At 46.6% G+C, this 17,225-nt stretch overlaps 1 protein-coding gene across 2 annotated transcripts in view; it reads left to right on the top strand.

Moving 5' to 3' along the window:
* Positions 1 to 522: 522 nt before the first annotated feature.
* The window catches only part of PHYKPL (5-phosphohydroxy-L-lysine phospho-lyase), a 132,811-nt gene continuing 116,108 nt past the window's right edge, over positions 523 to 17,225 (top strand). For both annotated transcript variants that reach the window (XM_075601604.1, XM_075601603.1), the window contains exon 1: positions 523 to 653. In XM_075601604.1, coding sequence (XP_075457719.1) covers positions 559 to 653 — 95 coding nt within the window. In that variant the 5' untranslated portion in view covers positions 523 to 558. The remainder of the gene's footprint in view (positions 654 to 17,225) is intronic.

The following is a 17,225-nucleotide window of genomic DNA, read 5'->3' as shown; positions in this document are numbered from 1 at the left end:
ATAGCACCCATTCCCCACTTTGCTTCTATCAAAAATCACTATCAATAAAAAATGAGACTCCCTCCCGCCCCTCTGAAAAAAAGGAGATTATAAAACTGTTATTCTGTTTAACATAATTTTAAAGAATACATTATAATAAATCTAATGCATTAAGGTTCCCCTGAGAATCTGTGTTTACCACTTTACAACTACAGTAAGTGTGAAGTCAGCTGCTGTAAAATACACTAAACATGAGTATCTCGCCTGTTAAAATACCTGAAAAAAGGGGGAATAATAAAACTGTTATTCTGTTTAGCATAACCAGTTTACAGCCTAAACCTGAGTATCTCGCTTGTTGTTAAATTACCTGGAAACGGGATTATTAGATTAAAGCTAAAGATATTTTGCATGTACAGTATTAAAAGAATATGGCATAGCATGTAGAACACTGTAGCAGCAAAGGGAAGACATACGGTGATGTTGTTATACATTAAGTGAAGTTAGCAATGCAAAGATAGAGGGCGCTCATCGTGTAGAGGAGAGGTCACGTGTCTGAAAACAGGAGAGGAAGAGGAGTGTATGAGTTTCCTTCGGCTTGACCATTGCAACATGAACGTGGCACAGGAGCTGTATATTAAGAAGGAGACTTGGGATCTACGCCTGGATTTAATAGGGTAGGTCGGCACGTTGCTGGGTGCAGTGGATTACGCGATTGTGCAATTAATGAGTTGGTATGAGGAGCCTGGTCTCTGCATTTGGATTTTACGTGAAGCTATGAGACACCAGCCCTTGCTGCAGACTTTGCTCTGGATACCGGGCCTTGGCTGTTGGATCACGAGATAACTGAACTCAGGGTCTGCAGGACGGTGACACCGGGGGAGGGGGGGGGGAGGGGGGGGGTCACTGGATTGTTTTACTGCTAAGTATTACTCTGTCTATGAATGATTAATAAAACGGATGTGATTGAAGAAGAGATTTAGGTTAAGTATGCAACTACCGCTATTTTTTCGTCTCTTACTTTTATTTACTCGTATGTTACTGTTCCAAAAGTAATGTTCAGACGGCAGGCAGTTTTCCAGATGGGGGACAGCTGTGTGCAGATGTGCCAGGGTGTGATCAGGTCTTTTCAGTACTGAAACATGGGGGTGACGTGGGAGCCTCTGAGTGTATATTGATAAGTCTTTATCTGTTGCTCATATCTTTCACACTGCGGTACTTATTTCGTTGTCTGTGTGTTGTTCGTACACAGAATCTCTTTTTCCTGAAGTACCCTTTTTTAAGGAAAAAAAACTTTGTGTGTACAGCTAATTATGTTCCTTAGTCACGATTAGGCTTGCATTGAATTGCAATTCTCTGTATAATACATGTTTTTGGCACCGAAATGGGCATACTGTACATGTATAAAAGTGCAGTCTAAGCATATTTATATTTTTTTAATGTCTGGTGTTTTTTTTTGTTTTTACTGCTGATTCTGCTTTCTGTAAACATCATAACATGGAAATAGGTTCCTCTTCAATTCATGAAAAATACATTTAATTCATAGTAAATGTTAATAAATCACCTTGGTTATCTATTTTTAACTTATGACCAATGAAACGTCTTTCGATAAATTATATTTTACAACTAATGCATGAAAACACCACAAGACCACTACGAGTAAGGGTCAGGCTGCGGCCAGGGTGAATGAGAGTGCGCTGGCACTCGAGCTAGGCGCTCATTTTGATTGGGCAGATTTGTGTCCTGCTAGTTGCCTGCGTAGGGGGGCATCGGGGGCACAGCCATAACGTCACGGAGCTGGTTCACCCTCATTGGGCGAACCACTTACGTGACGTGCCAGCGAGCGGCAAATCAAATAGATTTGTCTCGCCAAGCAGCTGAGCACCATGCGCACACAGGCGTAAACACGCACGCATGCTGGACAAACACATTGTAGCAATGTGATTGATCGCATGAGCGCCCACTCAGCATCACCCTGGCCGCAGCCTAAGGCCATGATTATACCAAAAAAAGTGTGTGTGCCGAGCACGCGCATTTTAAGTGAAACTTCTTTGTCTTTTGTCACAGAAATTGTATTTGTGATGGTGATGTTTTTAATTAAAAATCAAAACAACATTTCAGTTCCAAAACACAAAGAAGTTTGACCGCGTGCTTTAGCTATTTGCACGTCTATATTTATATTCACTGAATTCCTTGTGTCAGTCAGTGTGTGTGTTGTGTGTGTTTCTCTCTGTGTCCTGCCCCCCCCCCCTCACCTGCCCCCCGGTGGAGCTGCGGACACTGGGGGCTCTGTCTGAGTCCCACCCCCCCCCCAGATGGAGCTGCAGGCTTTGTGTCCTGCTGTAGCCAGCCTACCGGGGGAGGTACGGGGATATGTGGGGGTGTCAGGGCCATCTTAATGTATGGGCACGCTGGGCAGTTGCCCGGGGGCCCCACGCACCCAGCCCATGTGTGCCCACCAATGACCAATGCTCTCCCCCCGCCCGGCACCCCGGCTCGCTCTTAAGGTTGCCAGATGTCCGGTATTTGGTTCCCCTGCAAGAGATACCGGACATGGGATAGGGCAGGGCTGCTGCTGCTAGGGGGCTGGGCAGCTTCTGATTGGCTGAATTACACAGCAGCAACCAATAGGGAGGTGGCAGGAGCCTGGGGATGGGGCCAAAGAGCGGAGGAAAAGCATGCAGCAGAGAGGTGAGGCTGTGTGTGTGTGTGTGTGTCTGTCTGTCTGTGTCCTGTGTGTGTGTCTCTCAGTGTGTCTGTCTTTCTGTGTGTAGGTCCTGCCTGTATATGTTTGTGTTTGAGTGAGTGTGTGTGTGTATGTATATGTCTCAGTGTGTGTGGTGACAGACAGTACATACAGTACTAGCAACTTTTCTTTAATTGCTCACTCACCCTTACTTTTCTTTTACTATACTAACAGTCTTCCCATTTTCAAGATCTATTAAAAATAACCACCATTGTAAATTCTCAGAAAGGCTCCATAACTCAGCTCTCATCACAACAGCATTGGAATCTCTGCAGCACTCTTACTTACAGATCATCCCCAAGAAGGCAGAGCAGGTTACTTATTCAATGGCATGATTCAATATGCAATTTAAAGCTGGATTTTGAAGTCTAAATTTGAAAGCTGCTGTACTGATAATGACGGGGGGGGGGGGTTTGAGAGGATGAAGGGATGGGGGGTAACATAGGATGAAGGGAGGGAGGATGGGGGTTGAGAAGAGAGGATGAAGGGAGGGGGTGAGAGGACAAGGGGGGGTGGGATGGCGAGAGGACAAGGGGGGAGAGAGGATGAGGAGGGGTGCAACAATTTTGGAATTTGTGGGAGGAGCAGTAAGATCAGTATTGTTCGCCACGTACAGTATGACTGACTAAATTTCACTCCAAGCATGCACCAATTTGCACTATTTCCTATTCTATTTCCTAAAACAATCCTCGGAAGATTTTTTACGAAATAGAATTTAAATTTGTGAAAATTGGTGAATACTTCGAGTGAAATTTAGAACAAATGACATAAACAGTCAGGTCATTTATAAATAACATTCTTCCCCCCCAACGAATCTCCCGTGCGTCGCACCTTTCACCATTGTGTCCAGTATTTTTGGACAAGCCACCTAGCAACCCTACTCGCCCGGCACCCCGGCTCCGCTCGCTCTCCGCCCTCCCGGTACCCTGGCTCGCGTCACAACCTCTCGCAGCCGAGCAGTGCAGCACTTCCGGTGCTGCTAGTGAGCGCGTGGGAGGCTGGGAGCGGCAGTGTAGGCAGGGCCCCGTGCACTGCTTTGCCCGGGGGCCCCTAATGTTGTTAAGATGGCCCTGGGGGTGCTCGGCAGCTCACTGGAGGGGATAGGCACATCACTCTGGGGACGGTGTTCGGCACATCACAGGGTGTGTGTGTGTGTCAGTCAGTGTGTGTGTGTGTCAGTCAGTCAGTGTGTGTGCGTGTGGGAGTCAGTCAGTGTGTTTGTATGCGTGTCAGTCAGTGTGTGTGTATACGTGTCAGTCTGTGTGTGTATGTATGCGTGCCAGTCAGTGTGTGTATGTGTGTCAGTCAGTGTATGTGTCTCTCTTTGTTTGTGTGTGTGTTTATTTCTCTTTGTGTCCCCTCCCCCCTCTCCTGACTCCCCCACCCCCTGCGGAGCTGCGGACACGGGGGGCTCTGTCTGAGTCTCCTGAGCAGACCCCCCGTGAAGGTACATGGCCGGAGCAGCCCCCACTCTCTCCCCCCGGCAGAGCTGCGGACACGGCTATTTGTCCTGCTGCAGCCAGCCCCCTGGAGGTACGGGCCACGGCAACGCACGTGTGTGCACACGTGCTCAGCGCTCTTCCTCCCCCCCTCTGGTTATGCTGCGGGGGACTCAGCGCACTCAAGCCCCCCGTTACCGGACCAGACAGGAGGCGACAGGGCACAGTAACGCGCATGGTAACGCGCGTGTGCACGCGCACTCAGCGCTCTTCCTATATCTTCACACCCCACTGCCGAATGTGGGCATGGAGGTAAGTGTTGGCCTCATCTGCCAGCACTGACGTCACTTGCAACTCACATCTGTTTCCATGTGACAGCGGGTGTGTGGGGGCAGCAGCGGCCGTTAGGAGCGTGACATTTCCGTTTCACATTTTTGTCTCCATGAAGGAGTTTTGTTCCTTCAAAATTGACTTGGTGCCACTAAAGAAGTTTCACTTCAAAAACGCGTGCAGTGTCGCGGTGCCAAAACAATTACCTTAGATCCAATCAAACTGCTTATACCGCAAGCGACGGTCGCGGCGCGCTGTAATGCAAGGCGGATGGCTGGGGAAGAGAGTGAGAATTTTGGGGGGGGGAGGGTGGTTGCGACACCTGTGTTATGTGAGCGGTTTAGCCAATGAGGGTGAACCACTCACAGCCACGCCTCCAAGACTCTCCTGCTCTTCCTCCCCGGTATAATCAAGATGCTGCTCGGCGGCGGCACAGGGTGACATCACAGAATAGCGCTGGCACCTTGCAGCACTTGGTATAATCTCAGCCTTAGGGCACTGGTGGGTATCAGACTTCCCCTGCAGCCAGGGCCAATTTAATAATTGGGTGAACTATGCAGCCGTTTACGGCGGCAAAATGTAGGGGATGGCAGCCGGCTATTTTGCCTAATGCAGTTTCCTAACAGAGCGACCACGAGTCGGGAGAAAGCAGGGCAGTTGCTATGGGGCTGGGCAGTTAACTTCATTCATCCTTCATCATTCATTCATTGGCTGCTGCTGGGTAATGGTGCGAATCAGGTGGAGCTATGGTAGAATAGCAATTGTTACAAATGGCGATCCTTCCTAAATCTACTAAAACAATTAAATGGTTAAGTAAATCAGTGAGTGCCAATCAGTGCAAAAAACTGTGATAATATTCTCTATATAAAACAATGTGACATCCAATGTAAATATAAATGATACTTTTGTGCACAAAATAAATGAAATAACATAATGTAACAAAACAGTGATACAATGCGAGAACACATTGAAGTGAACAAAAGTTGCTGCTCAAACCCTCCCAAGAAATGTTCCAGCAGATCTTCCAAGACTTTTTTGTCTTCAGGTCAGGGGAGTGCAACTCGATAACGCAAAGATATAAAAATGAGGCAAAACTAGTGTAATATGCCTACAGCACAAAGGAATATCTGGTTGAGGGTAATAAATCCTAATCACATTTCTCCCCCCAAAAAATGCGTATCCAAAACAGTGGCATATTATTCCATGGTAGTCTGAAGTGTATGGTACCTTACAGGGAAGTGAAGAAAGAAGAGCACTTCTAAAATGGACACTTACAATAAGTAAGATCTTTAAAACATTTTAAATGAGCGAACGGTGCATCAGAGATTTTTCCTCTCGTGGATGCCGAAGTCTGGTGTTCAAACCTCCGCAGTTCCGGATACGAGCCCCGGATGTTTCTCCCTGTCTGGTGCCGACACGTAATTCTCTCTTCTCCCCTCCTGGACTAGGATGAGCCACTCAACGCGTTTCACTGCTTTACGGCTTTGTCGGGGGTGTTTGAGCCTCATCCCTTCAGGCTTTTCTTATATATCCTGTATTTCTCTCTCATTGGGCAAAGATTCCGATTGGGACAAGTGTGAGTGTTAATTGCCCAGCTTTGTTTAATCACAGCCACTCCGAAATGATCCCATTTAAAAAAAAAATGTCATACCAGATAAACCAAACATAATTTTTTTTAAAGCGCCTAACCTAAAGAATCAATTAGCACCAACTGCCCTAAAAAAGATGGATAAACCAATTGGTTAGAAGTGCCCAAGGGTTTTTTTTTATTGCAGAACATGCAAGGCATGTAAATTCAGTTTTAAAAATAAAAATCATTTCAAGTCTACAGTAACTCAACGGGGAATGAATTTAAAGTGGCAACACATATAAACTGTAGAAGTAACCTTGTGGTTTATATGTCGGAGTGCCATGTAGGAAAAACCACACACCTTTTGAGGATACGAATCCTAGAACACTTGGGGAACATCAGAAAAAAACCTGATGACTCAAGTGTCAAAACCTTTTGAAGTCTGCCATGTGTCTGACCCTACGGGATTTGGATACATGGAGATAGAGAATGTTTTGCCACAATGGAGAGAAGGAGATAGGAACACTGAACTCAAGAAAAGAGAAACCTTCTGGATTTACCAATTGGGTACTCTCATTCCAGCAAGGCTTGATGTAGGATTTTTAAATCAGAGCTTTTCTTTTGTGGTTTTTGTTTTCCTTTTTATCTATACATTTTTTTTTTTCAAACAATCTCCCTTTTTTATATATTTTTTTTACATTTGATCCAAAAAATATATATATTCTTGATGCTAACTGTTCTTTTTTGTGCCCCTTACTCTCCCCTTGTTTTGTTTTCTCTTGAATGTTTTTTGTTTTTCTACTTCTTTATAAATGATGCATTTGAGGATCTTGGTTTCAGGAATTTTGAGACTTTTTGAGTGAAGATGGGCATATGTGAGATTGCCTAAAGTTTATTTAAAAAAAAATCTATTTAGAATCACTCTTTGCAATTGTATATAATCCTAGATTATTGGATCTAAAATGCTCTATATATGTTCCATTTCTTTCCTATTAGACTGAAATATATTGTTACTAGATTCCATTTTAAGAATAATATCTAAATTATGAAGCTGATACAGTAACATCGTGATGTATCTGATATGTTCCCCCTTTAAGACAACTGTGATATTTGCACAGATATAAATTTGAATTATTAATTTTATATTTTTATAGAGTGTTTATATCCTTCTCAAATCCAGCTATACAAAACAATAGCAACCTCCAAACTATTGAAATTAGTTGCATTTTTTTGCAATAAGTTTATCAATTTTAAGATTAAAATGTTTGTTAAGAAATAGTATCTGAAGTTGATCATTGTTATGGGGCTGTGATTAAACAAAGCTGGGCAATCAACACTCACTTCTGAGTCTCTGCCCAATGAGAGAGAAATACAGGATATATACGAAAAGTCTGAATGGATGAGGCTCAAACACTCCCGTAAAGCGGTGAAACTCGTTGGATGGCTCGAGCGAGTGGAAAAAATCCGGGACTCATACCCGGAAGTGCGGAGGCTTGACTACCAGACACCGGCATCCACGAGAGGAGAGGCAGTGAGAGGAAACCCTCAGATCCTATGGAGTGCATTGTTCACTCATTTCAGATGTTTAAAAGATCTTACTAAGTGTTCATTTTAGAAGCGCGTTTTTTAAATCAATATAAAAGATACTTTACCATCTGCCTTAGTGTTCTTCTTTCTTCACTTCTCTGTAAGGTACAATAAACTTCAGACCATGGAATAATATGCCACGGATTTGAATACGCCTATTTTTGGGGGGAGAAATATGAGTACGATGTATTACCCTCAACCACATATTCCCTTGTGCTGTAGGCATTTTACACTAGTTTTGCCTTTCACATTTTTTATCTTTTGGTTATCAAGGTCTCCTGATGTGGAGAGAAAAGTTAGGAGGAGCTGTCTCAGGAACCTGGAGATGGGGCCATGAAGAGGGGGCAGCAGCATAGATGGGAGAGAGAAGGGTCGTAATTAGGGAGGGGGGGGAGAGAGTCAGTGAGTGGGGGGGGGAGAGTGTCAGTGAGTGTGGGGGGGGGGGAGTGTCAGTGAGTATGGGGGGAGAAAATGTCCGTGAATGGGTGGGGGGAGTCAGTGAGTTGGGGGGGAGAGAGTGTCAGTGAGTAGGGGGAGAGAGTGTCAGTAGGCGTGGGGGGGGGAAGAGTGTCAGTGGGGGGGGTGAGTGTCAGTGAGTTGGGGGGGAGAGTGTCAGTGAGTGGGGGGAGAGAATGTCCGTGAATGGGTGGGGGGAGTCAGTGAGTGGGGGGAAGAGAGTGTCAGTAAGTGGGGGGGAAAGAGTGTCAGTGAGTTGGGGGGGAGAGAGTGTCAGTGAGGGGGGAAGAGAGTGTCAGTGGGGGTGGGGGGGGAAGAGAGTGGGGGTGGGGGGAGAAGAGTGTCAGTGGGGGATGAGTGTCAGTGGGGGGGATGAGTGTGTGTCAGTAGGGGAAGAGGGAGAGAGCGTGGGGGGGGGGGGGAGAGAATGCCTGCGATGATCTGCTGGGCCTCTGAACGCAGACTGGCCCCCCAAGTCACTCTTGATCGAGCCTGAAATAATTCAGGCTCATGCAGAGCTGCTGTGGAAGCTATGCTGTAGCACAGGGGTGGGGAACCTTTTTTCTGCCAAGGGCTCTTTGGATATTTATAACATCATTCGCGGGCCATACAAAATTATCAACTTAAAAATTAGTCTGCTATATTTGGTAAAATATTTAATTAACTCACCCCTAATGTGATGGCTGGAACTGCTTCTCTTTGGTGAGGCATGTGATGTTAGCTGGTATTGATGATGTTGCTACTCGCAACTGGTTTTCCAGGTTTGGGTGGCTGGGTGACTGACTGACACTTAGGTAACTGACTGACTGACACTTGCGTGACTGACTGGACTGCCCTTCCCCTCAGTACCCGACTAGCACCCTCTCTATCCACCTTTAATACCCACCTTAAGACACACTTGCTTAAAGAAGCATATGAATAGCACTGTGGATTATACTGGACACATGATACATAATGCTTGGCCCCCCGCAGACGCACTTACCAGAACTCCCTCCTACTGTCTATGTACGTTCTCCCTACCTACCAATTAGATTGTAAGCTCCTCGTGGCAGGGACTCCTTTTCCTTAATGTCACTTTTATGTCTGAAGCACCTTTTCCCATGACCTGTTATTTATATTATCTGTTATTTATTTGATTACCACGTGAATTACTACTGTGAAGCGCTATATACATTAATGGCGCTATATAAATAAAGACATACAATACGTAATGCTGACTTCACGCGGCAGCCGCCTGAGAAGACAAAAATGTTTGTCTCCTCAAAACGCTGCGGCGTCAACGCACCTCTTGCCCTGCAGGCACTTGGCTAACTGCTATGGCCAATGACTGAAGTGTGCTTGTCGTGCACGCAGCAACTCCTCTACTATAAGGTTGGCCGTAGGCACCAAAACAGATTGCAAGCTTGTCTGGGCAGGAAGTCGTAAAATTATATGTACCACGTTACATTGTTATTGTGAAGTGCTTTCAGTCCCACGGAGAGAAAAGTACTATATCCACATACTTATCTAGCACTCTGTTTTTTCCCCTAGGCTTTTCAGTGTAGAATTTGTTTTCCTGGATTATGAGAGGTTGAGCACCTGGTTGTAGCCTGATTTAGTCTTCCCATAGCCAGGGATTGGTGTGGGAATCTGACAGCAGCAATCCCTGGCTTCAGGACATATAGCTGGGTGCAGCCAGTTCACTGAAATGTAGCCGTTCTTTCTCCTGTAGCTTTGGCAAAGTTGGACATCATCTGTATTTAAAGTTTTTCAGTAAACAAAAACAAACAAACAAAAAAAATTGTAGCTGTATTGATCTCTTATTTTATATTAAATAAAATGGGCAGCATGATACCTTTATTGGACCAACAATAGTTTACAGCAGTGTTTCCCAAATGGTGGGTCGCGACCCGGCACCGGGCCACGGAACCAAAATTGCCGGGTCGCAGCAAGGCTGGCCGCGCAGTGTCCCCTCCTCCCTCCCGCTCAAGTTAAAAAAAAATGACGGCGACTCCCCCGCGGTCCTGCACGCATGCGCAGGGCAAGCAGGGGCTCCCCCCCGCTCCCAACATGGGACAGGAGGAAGTACCAGCTCCTACTGCGGCCCGCTTGCCCCAGCGGCCAGCTTCCCGCGCACCCCCCGAGCTCACCTCCCGTGGCCCCCCTCCCAAGCCCACCTCCCGTGCCCCCAAGCCCACCACCCGTCTCGGGCAGCTGCCGCGGGGATATCGGGGGCAGCAGGGAAAAGAGTCCGGCGGCAAGGTAAGTCACCCCACCCAGTCATTGTCACCCACCCAGTCATTGTCACCCACCCAGTCACAGTCACCCACCCAGTGTCGCCCTGTCACTGACGCCCTGTCACTGTCGCCCTGTCACTGTCGCCCTGTCACTGTCGCCCTGTCACTGTACACCACCCACCCAGTCACTGTACACCAACGGTCACTGTACACCACCCACCCAGTCACTGTACACCAACGGTCACTGTACTTAGTCACTGTACACCAAAGTCACTGTACACCAACCCAGTCACTCACCCACCCAGTCACTGTACACCAAGTCACTGTACAAACCCAGTCACTGTACACAAAGTCCCAGTCACTGTACACCACCCACCCACTGTACACCACCCATACACCCAGTCACTGTACACCACCCATCCACCCGGATGGGCGTGGGGCGGGCAATGGTGGCTGCGCGGTCGCTGGCGGGCAGGGGGAGGCGGTGGAGCCGCCTGCTTGGATCGCCGTCCTTTCCTCTCTCCCCTGCCCCCCTCCCCCTCCAGTCACTCACATCCGTCGCTGCCTGTAATTCACTGTGTGTCTGTGTGTGTATAGGGGAGAGTGTGTGTGTATCAGTGTGTGTGTGTGTGTATCAGTGTGTGTGTGTATCAGTATGTGTGTGTGTACCAGTGTGTGTACCAGTGTGTGTGTGTGTGTGTGTGTGTGTGTGTGTGTGTGTGTGTGTATCAGTGTGTGTGTGTGTGTGTGTGTGTGTATCAGTGTGTGTGTGTGTATCAGTGTGTGTGTGTGTGTGTGTATCAGTGTGTGTGTGTGTTTATCAGTTTGTGTGTGTGTGTGTGTGTGTGTGTGTGTGTGTGTGTGTGTGTGTGTGTGTGTGTATCAGTGTGTGTGTGTATCAGTGTGTGTGTGTGTGTATCAGTGTGTGTGTGTGTATCAGTGTGTGTGTGTGTGTGTGTGTGTGTGTGTGTGTGTGTGTATCAGTGTGTGTGTGTGTGTATCAGTGTGTGTGTGGGTATCAGTGGCTGTGTGTGTGTCTGTGCAGGCCAGCAGTGTCTGTGTCTGTGTGGGTGTCTGTGTTGGTCTGTGCAGGTCAGAGAGAGAATGGGGGGGGGAAGAGAGAATAGAGGGGGTTGGGAGAATATATGAAATCTGTATGGACATTCATAACTGTTTTATTTTACCTATAGGCGATAACATTTTTAGTGGGTCACGAAGGAGAAGTTCAAAAATAACCGGGTCACGGAAAAAAAAGTTTGGGAAACGCTGGTTTACAGTGTAAAAGCTTTAATTCAGCATTCCTGAAGTTCTTACGTTGCCCAGATGAACAAAGTTGATTTATTGACTTAACAAGGCGTTAAACTAAATTACCGCCTCATTAAAGCTGCAGTTCAGGCAATATCCTGCATGTGTGTTTTTTTAATAAATCAGTCCTGTAGTAAGAAAAAATACTTTTAGCATTTTCTGTTTTAAAAAAAAACAATTTGAAAGACCAATTTTCTTGTATTCTATTTTAACAAGCATGCTTGTTCCTATAGCAACTATTTACATTCACCATATTTAAAGATGTCGCCAAACTTTACCGATCAATAGACGGAGTACGAATTAACCGGCAGCTATGCAGTTTTTTTAGGTAAGTAGAGATTGCCCAGATAAAACTATTGAAGTTAAAAAAAAACTAAAAAAAAAAAAAACGGGAGCCTGAACTGCAGCTTTAATTGCTAACATGTATATAACCCCCTTGCAAGTACAGGCAGGTAACACACATACGCTGCCCCTTGGCTGCAATAGGAAACTACAACTCTCAGCTAGCTGTGCTGCTACAGGGAGCCACTTCCAGGGCAGGAGGATGGGACTTGTGATGGACAGGGCCTCAGACAATGAGATTAGGTGGGACTAACTGAGGGGCCTTTCTGAACTCCCCTCGCATGAGCTGCAAGAGGATAACTGCTACAGCAGGGGTGGGGAACGTCCGGCCCGCGGGCCATATAAGGCCCGCAAAATCATTTGGTCCGGCCCCCGGGAGTCAGGGAGCCCGGCCGTGCCCCTAGATAAATCCGTCGCCCGCCCAGCGATGCGCCTGCAAGAAAGGTTTAAACAACAAACAAAAACCTCCCCCTCTTCTGATTGGCTGCCCGTGCTGTCACTCTGCCAAGATTTTTTTTTTTTGCCCACCTCTTCCTGCATGGATCAAGTGTAGAGTGCAAGCCGGATCTCCCCTTCCCTCAGAACTGCCCCCCTCCATTCTCTCCTCCAGTAATGCCGGCTCCGCCCCTCTATCCCTCCCTTTAGGCTCCGCGGGCCTGCCAGTCTCGTCTGCACTGGCTACCTATGCTGCTCCAGCAGCCCATCGAAGGGCCCCAGGTAACCCGCACGCACACAGCAGGATCGCATCGCCGCCGAATGACGTCACAGCGACGTAGATGGTAGTCTCTTCCGCACACGTGGTATGCAGTATGCACTTCACCTGATGAAGTAGTGATTGCTACGAAACGCATAGGATAATACTCTTCTATTGCTACGATTTTAGCCCCATATGCTTGGTGTTTTAATCACTGAGTTTGTGACTGTAAGCTGTACACTCATTGCTTTGGTGAGATCGGGACTTTGTTCCGCTTTGGACTGATCTGCATACCACGTGTGCGGAAGAGACTACCATCTACGTCGCTGTGACGTCATTCGGCGCCGACACGATCCTGCTGTGTGCGTGCACACACGCTGATATCCAAGAGAGGAATCCTCCTTTGATGAGAACAAGACCACCGGACAGACGGAGTTCCAGCAGCACCTTCCACTGAGGACGTGAGTTTGGTAAGGGAATAAACCCCTATTTGGGTGCTTCAAACTGGTGTCGGTGAAGACTTACATGAAGCTTTTAAAGTCTTCAGTGAATCCAGGGTTTTAATGCTTCACGCGCAGTGTGGTAGGTTCCCCAAATCTTTGAATAAACAGTTCATAACGACAGCTATAGAATATATCCAGACACTGTTAGGGTTAAACCGTTATTGGGGAAAGAAAACCTCTAACCTGACCGGAATGCATGTCCCATCCGGCGGTTCCTTCTCTGGCGGGTCACGTGTTCCCAGCGGGTCCTCGGGCAGGGAGTGCAGAGACTCACAGAGCTGCCTCAGTAGTGCCGGTAGGCTGTCTGTCCGGGGGAAAGAAACCTCACCACTGCTCTTCTTGTGGTGTGCATCCGTCCCAGCAGTAGATAGCAAGGTAAGTGAAAAAGGCTTTGGAGCACTGCAGAAAAAAGTATCAGGCTGGCGGCAGCGTGCAACAAAAAAACTTTAATGTGGCATATAAGCCCTGATTAAAAAGACAAACAGAACAATTCTCTGACGCGTTTCGTCTTAACGACTTTATCAAAGTCTTTGATTTTTTGTTTTTTGTTTCCTGTTCAGACCGAGTGAGCCAGGTCTCAGTTATAGCAAATAGGAGCAGAGAGTGAGAGAGAAATCATGCATAGAGGGGCACTTGTTAGAAAGGGAGTGTGCATTCCAAAGGGCACAGGAGAAAGGGAGAGAGGAGGGAGGGTGACGGGATGGGTATAAGGTTAGAGGGGTTGACACAAAAAGGAGTAGAGGTTGCATTTGGCAGGCGAGGACGAGAGTATACAGATATAAGGTAGGGACCAGGATTGATAGAGATATCCCCAGAAGCAAGGAGGAGAAGCATGGATAGAAAGAGAATGTGTGAGGAGGATTTGTAGGGGTGTGATTTAGTGCCGGGGGTATAGCTGTATAGTGTCACGTGAGCTGGTTCAGCCAATGAGGGCGAACCAGCTTTGTGACGCGTCTGCCACGCCCCTTCATCGCCGCCAGCACTATGAGCAGGGATCGCTTGTGCTGCAGCCGCACGGCACGGTAGGAGCACGCACTCTCGCTAGCAAGCGGAGTGTATAATCTGTGCTTAAGGCACAGAAAGATAAAGTGACTTGCCAAAAGGTTACAAGGGTGTGAACAAATAGAAAAAACAAATAAGTGCGCACTAAAATATATACTTAATACAAAAGTGTTAATTGTGATGTCAATTTAAATCAAAAAAACACACCCCACCATGTGGAAAAGGTAAATAAATATATACCAATGCAGATGAGCGTCTGCTGCTTTGTAAAGGGTAGCCCAAGACCCTAGAATCTAGTAACAAAAAAACAAAGCGCACAACACTCATCGTGAAAAATGTAATAAACTATGTTTATATATTAGGTGTTTCAAGGTTATGCGTACATCAAGGTAGATTAATCAAGCATAGAGCCACAGAGTGGCAGTTACCAGCGTCTGCAACCAGGAACCACCAGAGCTTCACTCTCCACCTACAGGTAGGTGAAATGCCAGATAATTGATGACTCTGCCACAGTCTGAATGTCCTGTAAATAGCGTCAATACGCTTAGTGGATTCTGGGGAGTGGTTGTCCTTTGCTCGCAAGTAGTACATAGGTTCCTCTGCAGACCTCACTGTGTTTCCCGATCAGTCAGGCAGCGTGACGGCGTGGTCCCACGGGCCCTTCTATGACGTCAGAGCGCCCGCTCTGCTTTGAGTAACAGCATCTGCCAGTAATGATTCAGACCTCACTTGGCAACCACAGAGGCAGGCAACAGCGCGGCACATGCGCAGAAGAGGAAATCAACTCGGAGTTCAGCAAACCGTTTGACAACAATAAAATACACCTTGGAACATGAATAATAAAAATATATAGGTTGAATGGTATCTCTCCTGTCTATTACATTTTTCACGATGACTGTTGTGCGCTTTGTTTGTTTTTTTTTTGTTACAAGGGTGTGACACTGGAATTTGACTAGGGCTCCCTGGCTATAGTTGTTGAGTCACTAAGCCACTCAAAATACACAGTACATAATCCCCTGAAAAGATCTACAGTATTATTTCTGGCATGGACTCTTACTTTTCATTTGTCCCATTCTATAGATCTTTTTTTTCCCCCCCATTTACAACAGTTTATAAGAAATAGAGCAAACAGAAGCACCTGAATTACTAACTATGCCTAATGGTAAACACCGAACTCAAGGATGATATAGTCAGAATTAGTCCCAAGTAATATGTGACGGTAGCTTTGAGACAGGCTATAATAGTACACCACCAAATATAACTGGGTTGAACTGAACGAGACTTAGATATGATAAAATATAATTTATTCCTTGAAAAAGGTGAACACACAAGATATACAAATAACAGACAAAATATGGACACTCACTTAAGATGGAAATGATGAAACAGTCATAATTCTGGACTGGCAGTTCATACAGCAATCTTCAAAAATCATCAAGACACGGAAGACATGAAAGACACATGAAGACAATAGCCATAGGCTGAGCCTGGTTCTCATACAATTATTTCACATTGAACACAACCTAAACCCAGCCCCTCTCATAAATCAGTGGTGAGGTTGACAGTTTTCCTCAGAGTAAAACTCCTCCCACCCAAGGACGTTTAAAAACTGCTTTTCCTATCTAAATAACTTCATAACTTCAGTTCAGTAGTACTTACTGGCACGTGAGACACATTAATACATTCCGGCACGCATGACGCTCCCAATAAGACTAAATATTACAGTGTAATACTAAAATTAAGAGAGATATTAATATCTGTCTCTTAGGACCTGCTAAACATCAGGTGTCGGTAATCGTTAGTTGCGGCTCGGTCCCACGAATACACATATGTAGCTTTTAGCACGTTCAGCCGAGGACATCTCATAATATTCTTATATTTAATAAGGTCACTCATTCCGATATCTGCTTGCGTAACCGCACCCCTGGCCCCCATAAAGAAATCCTTTGAAGCAGGGCTGTGTAGTGGACATCTGTCACTGGTGCTATATTTCACACCCAATGCCCCAGACCTCCTGTCCTAGCTGTCTCCCAGCAATATACCCTTGGCCTGCAAATTAGGTATTAACATACTGTACACTAAAAAAAACCTCTACTTTTCACACCCAACTTCAATCAAGCCTTTTGAAGCCCAGAGATTTCTGAAAAGACACCACGCATCTAATGTATTTTCCTAAACTACCGCTCATTAACCCCTTAAGCCCCAGTGTGTGTGTGGTGCAGACACTGGCCCAGAAACAATACATTTATACAGGGGAATAAACAGTTGAATGGCTGAAGCAAGGCAAAAACACATTACTGGACCCCAGTCCAGTTAACCCCTTGCTTCCCAGGTGAGAGTAGAGGGTGGCCAAATGGGGTGTAACCCCTTTAATCCCAGGCCAAATCTTCTCTCTCATGACACCTCCCCTGCTCAATGGGTGCCTGGTGCCCCAGCTGCCTCCCCTGGCACTGGGACACCACTGGCGCCCTTGAAGCACTCAATAAGTCCTGAGGGGTTGGCCTGGCAAAATTGTCTTCCGGCATTGTCCAGTACATTGTCCTGGCCACAGTGGATAATGAAGTCCAGATCCTGCTGAGCAGGGCTCCACCGTGGCTGCCGGGCATTCTCCTTTGCCTCCCTGTGCCCCCCACCCAGTGCCTGGTGAACCAAGTCCATGGTGAAGGGGCCCCTTAGCAGACCAGGCTGCACACTGCCCAGAGACTGGCATGTCTCTGCACCAGCGAGAGACCAGCTATCAAGCACAGACCGTTTCTTTCCTGTCAACCAAGTCTGGGAAAGAGCTATGTTACTATCCTGTAGGGACCCTACCTGCCCTGGCCCTGTGCCCACCTGTAGCTGCTCTGCTATACCCTTGACTCTCCTCCCTGGCTGCCTATCTACCCACAGCAATGTAGAACCCAGTGACTTGGAACGGCGCTAAAACAACAATTATAATGTGAAGAAAATATATATAAAGAAATTATAGGGTGTAGCTAAAATATTCTCAACCTTCACAGGGAATATGTGAAACAAAGGGGTTAACCGGCGCCAAAGAGGGTAAATACCAGTCCTGTTGT

Source organism: Ascaphus truei, chromosome 5, assembly GCF_040206685.1.
Source record: "Ascaphus truei isolate aAscTru1 chromosome 5, aAscTru1.hap1, whole genome shotgun sequence".
Taxonomy (NCBI): Eukaryota; Metazoa; Chordata; class Amphibia; order Anura; family Ascaphidae; genus Ascaphus; species Ascaphus truei.
Note: the sequence above shows the minus strand (reverse complement) of the source record. Positions and strands in the feature narration are given on the sequence as shown.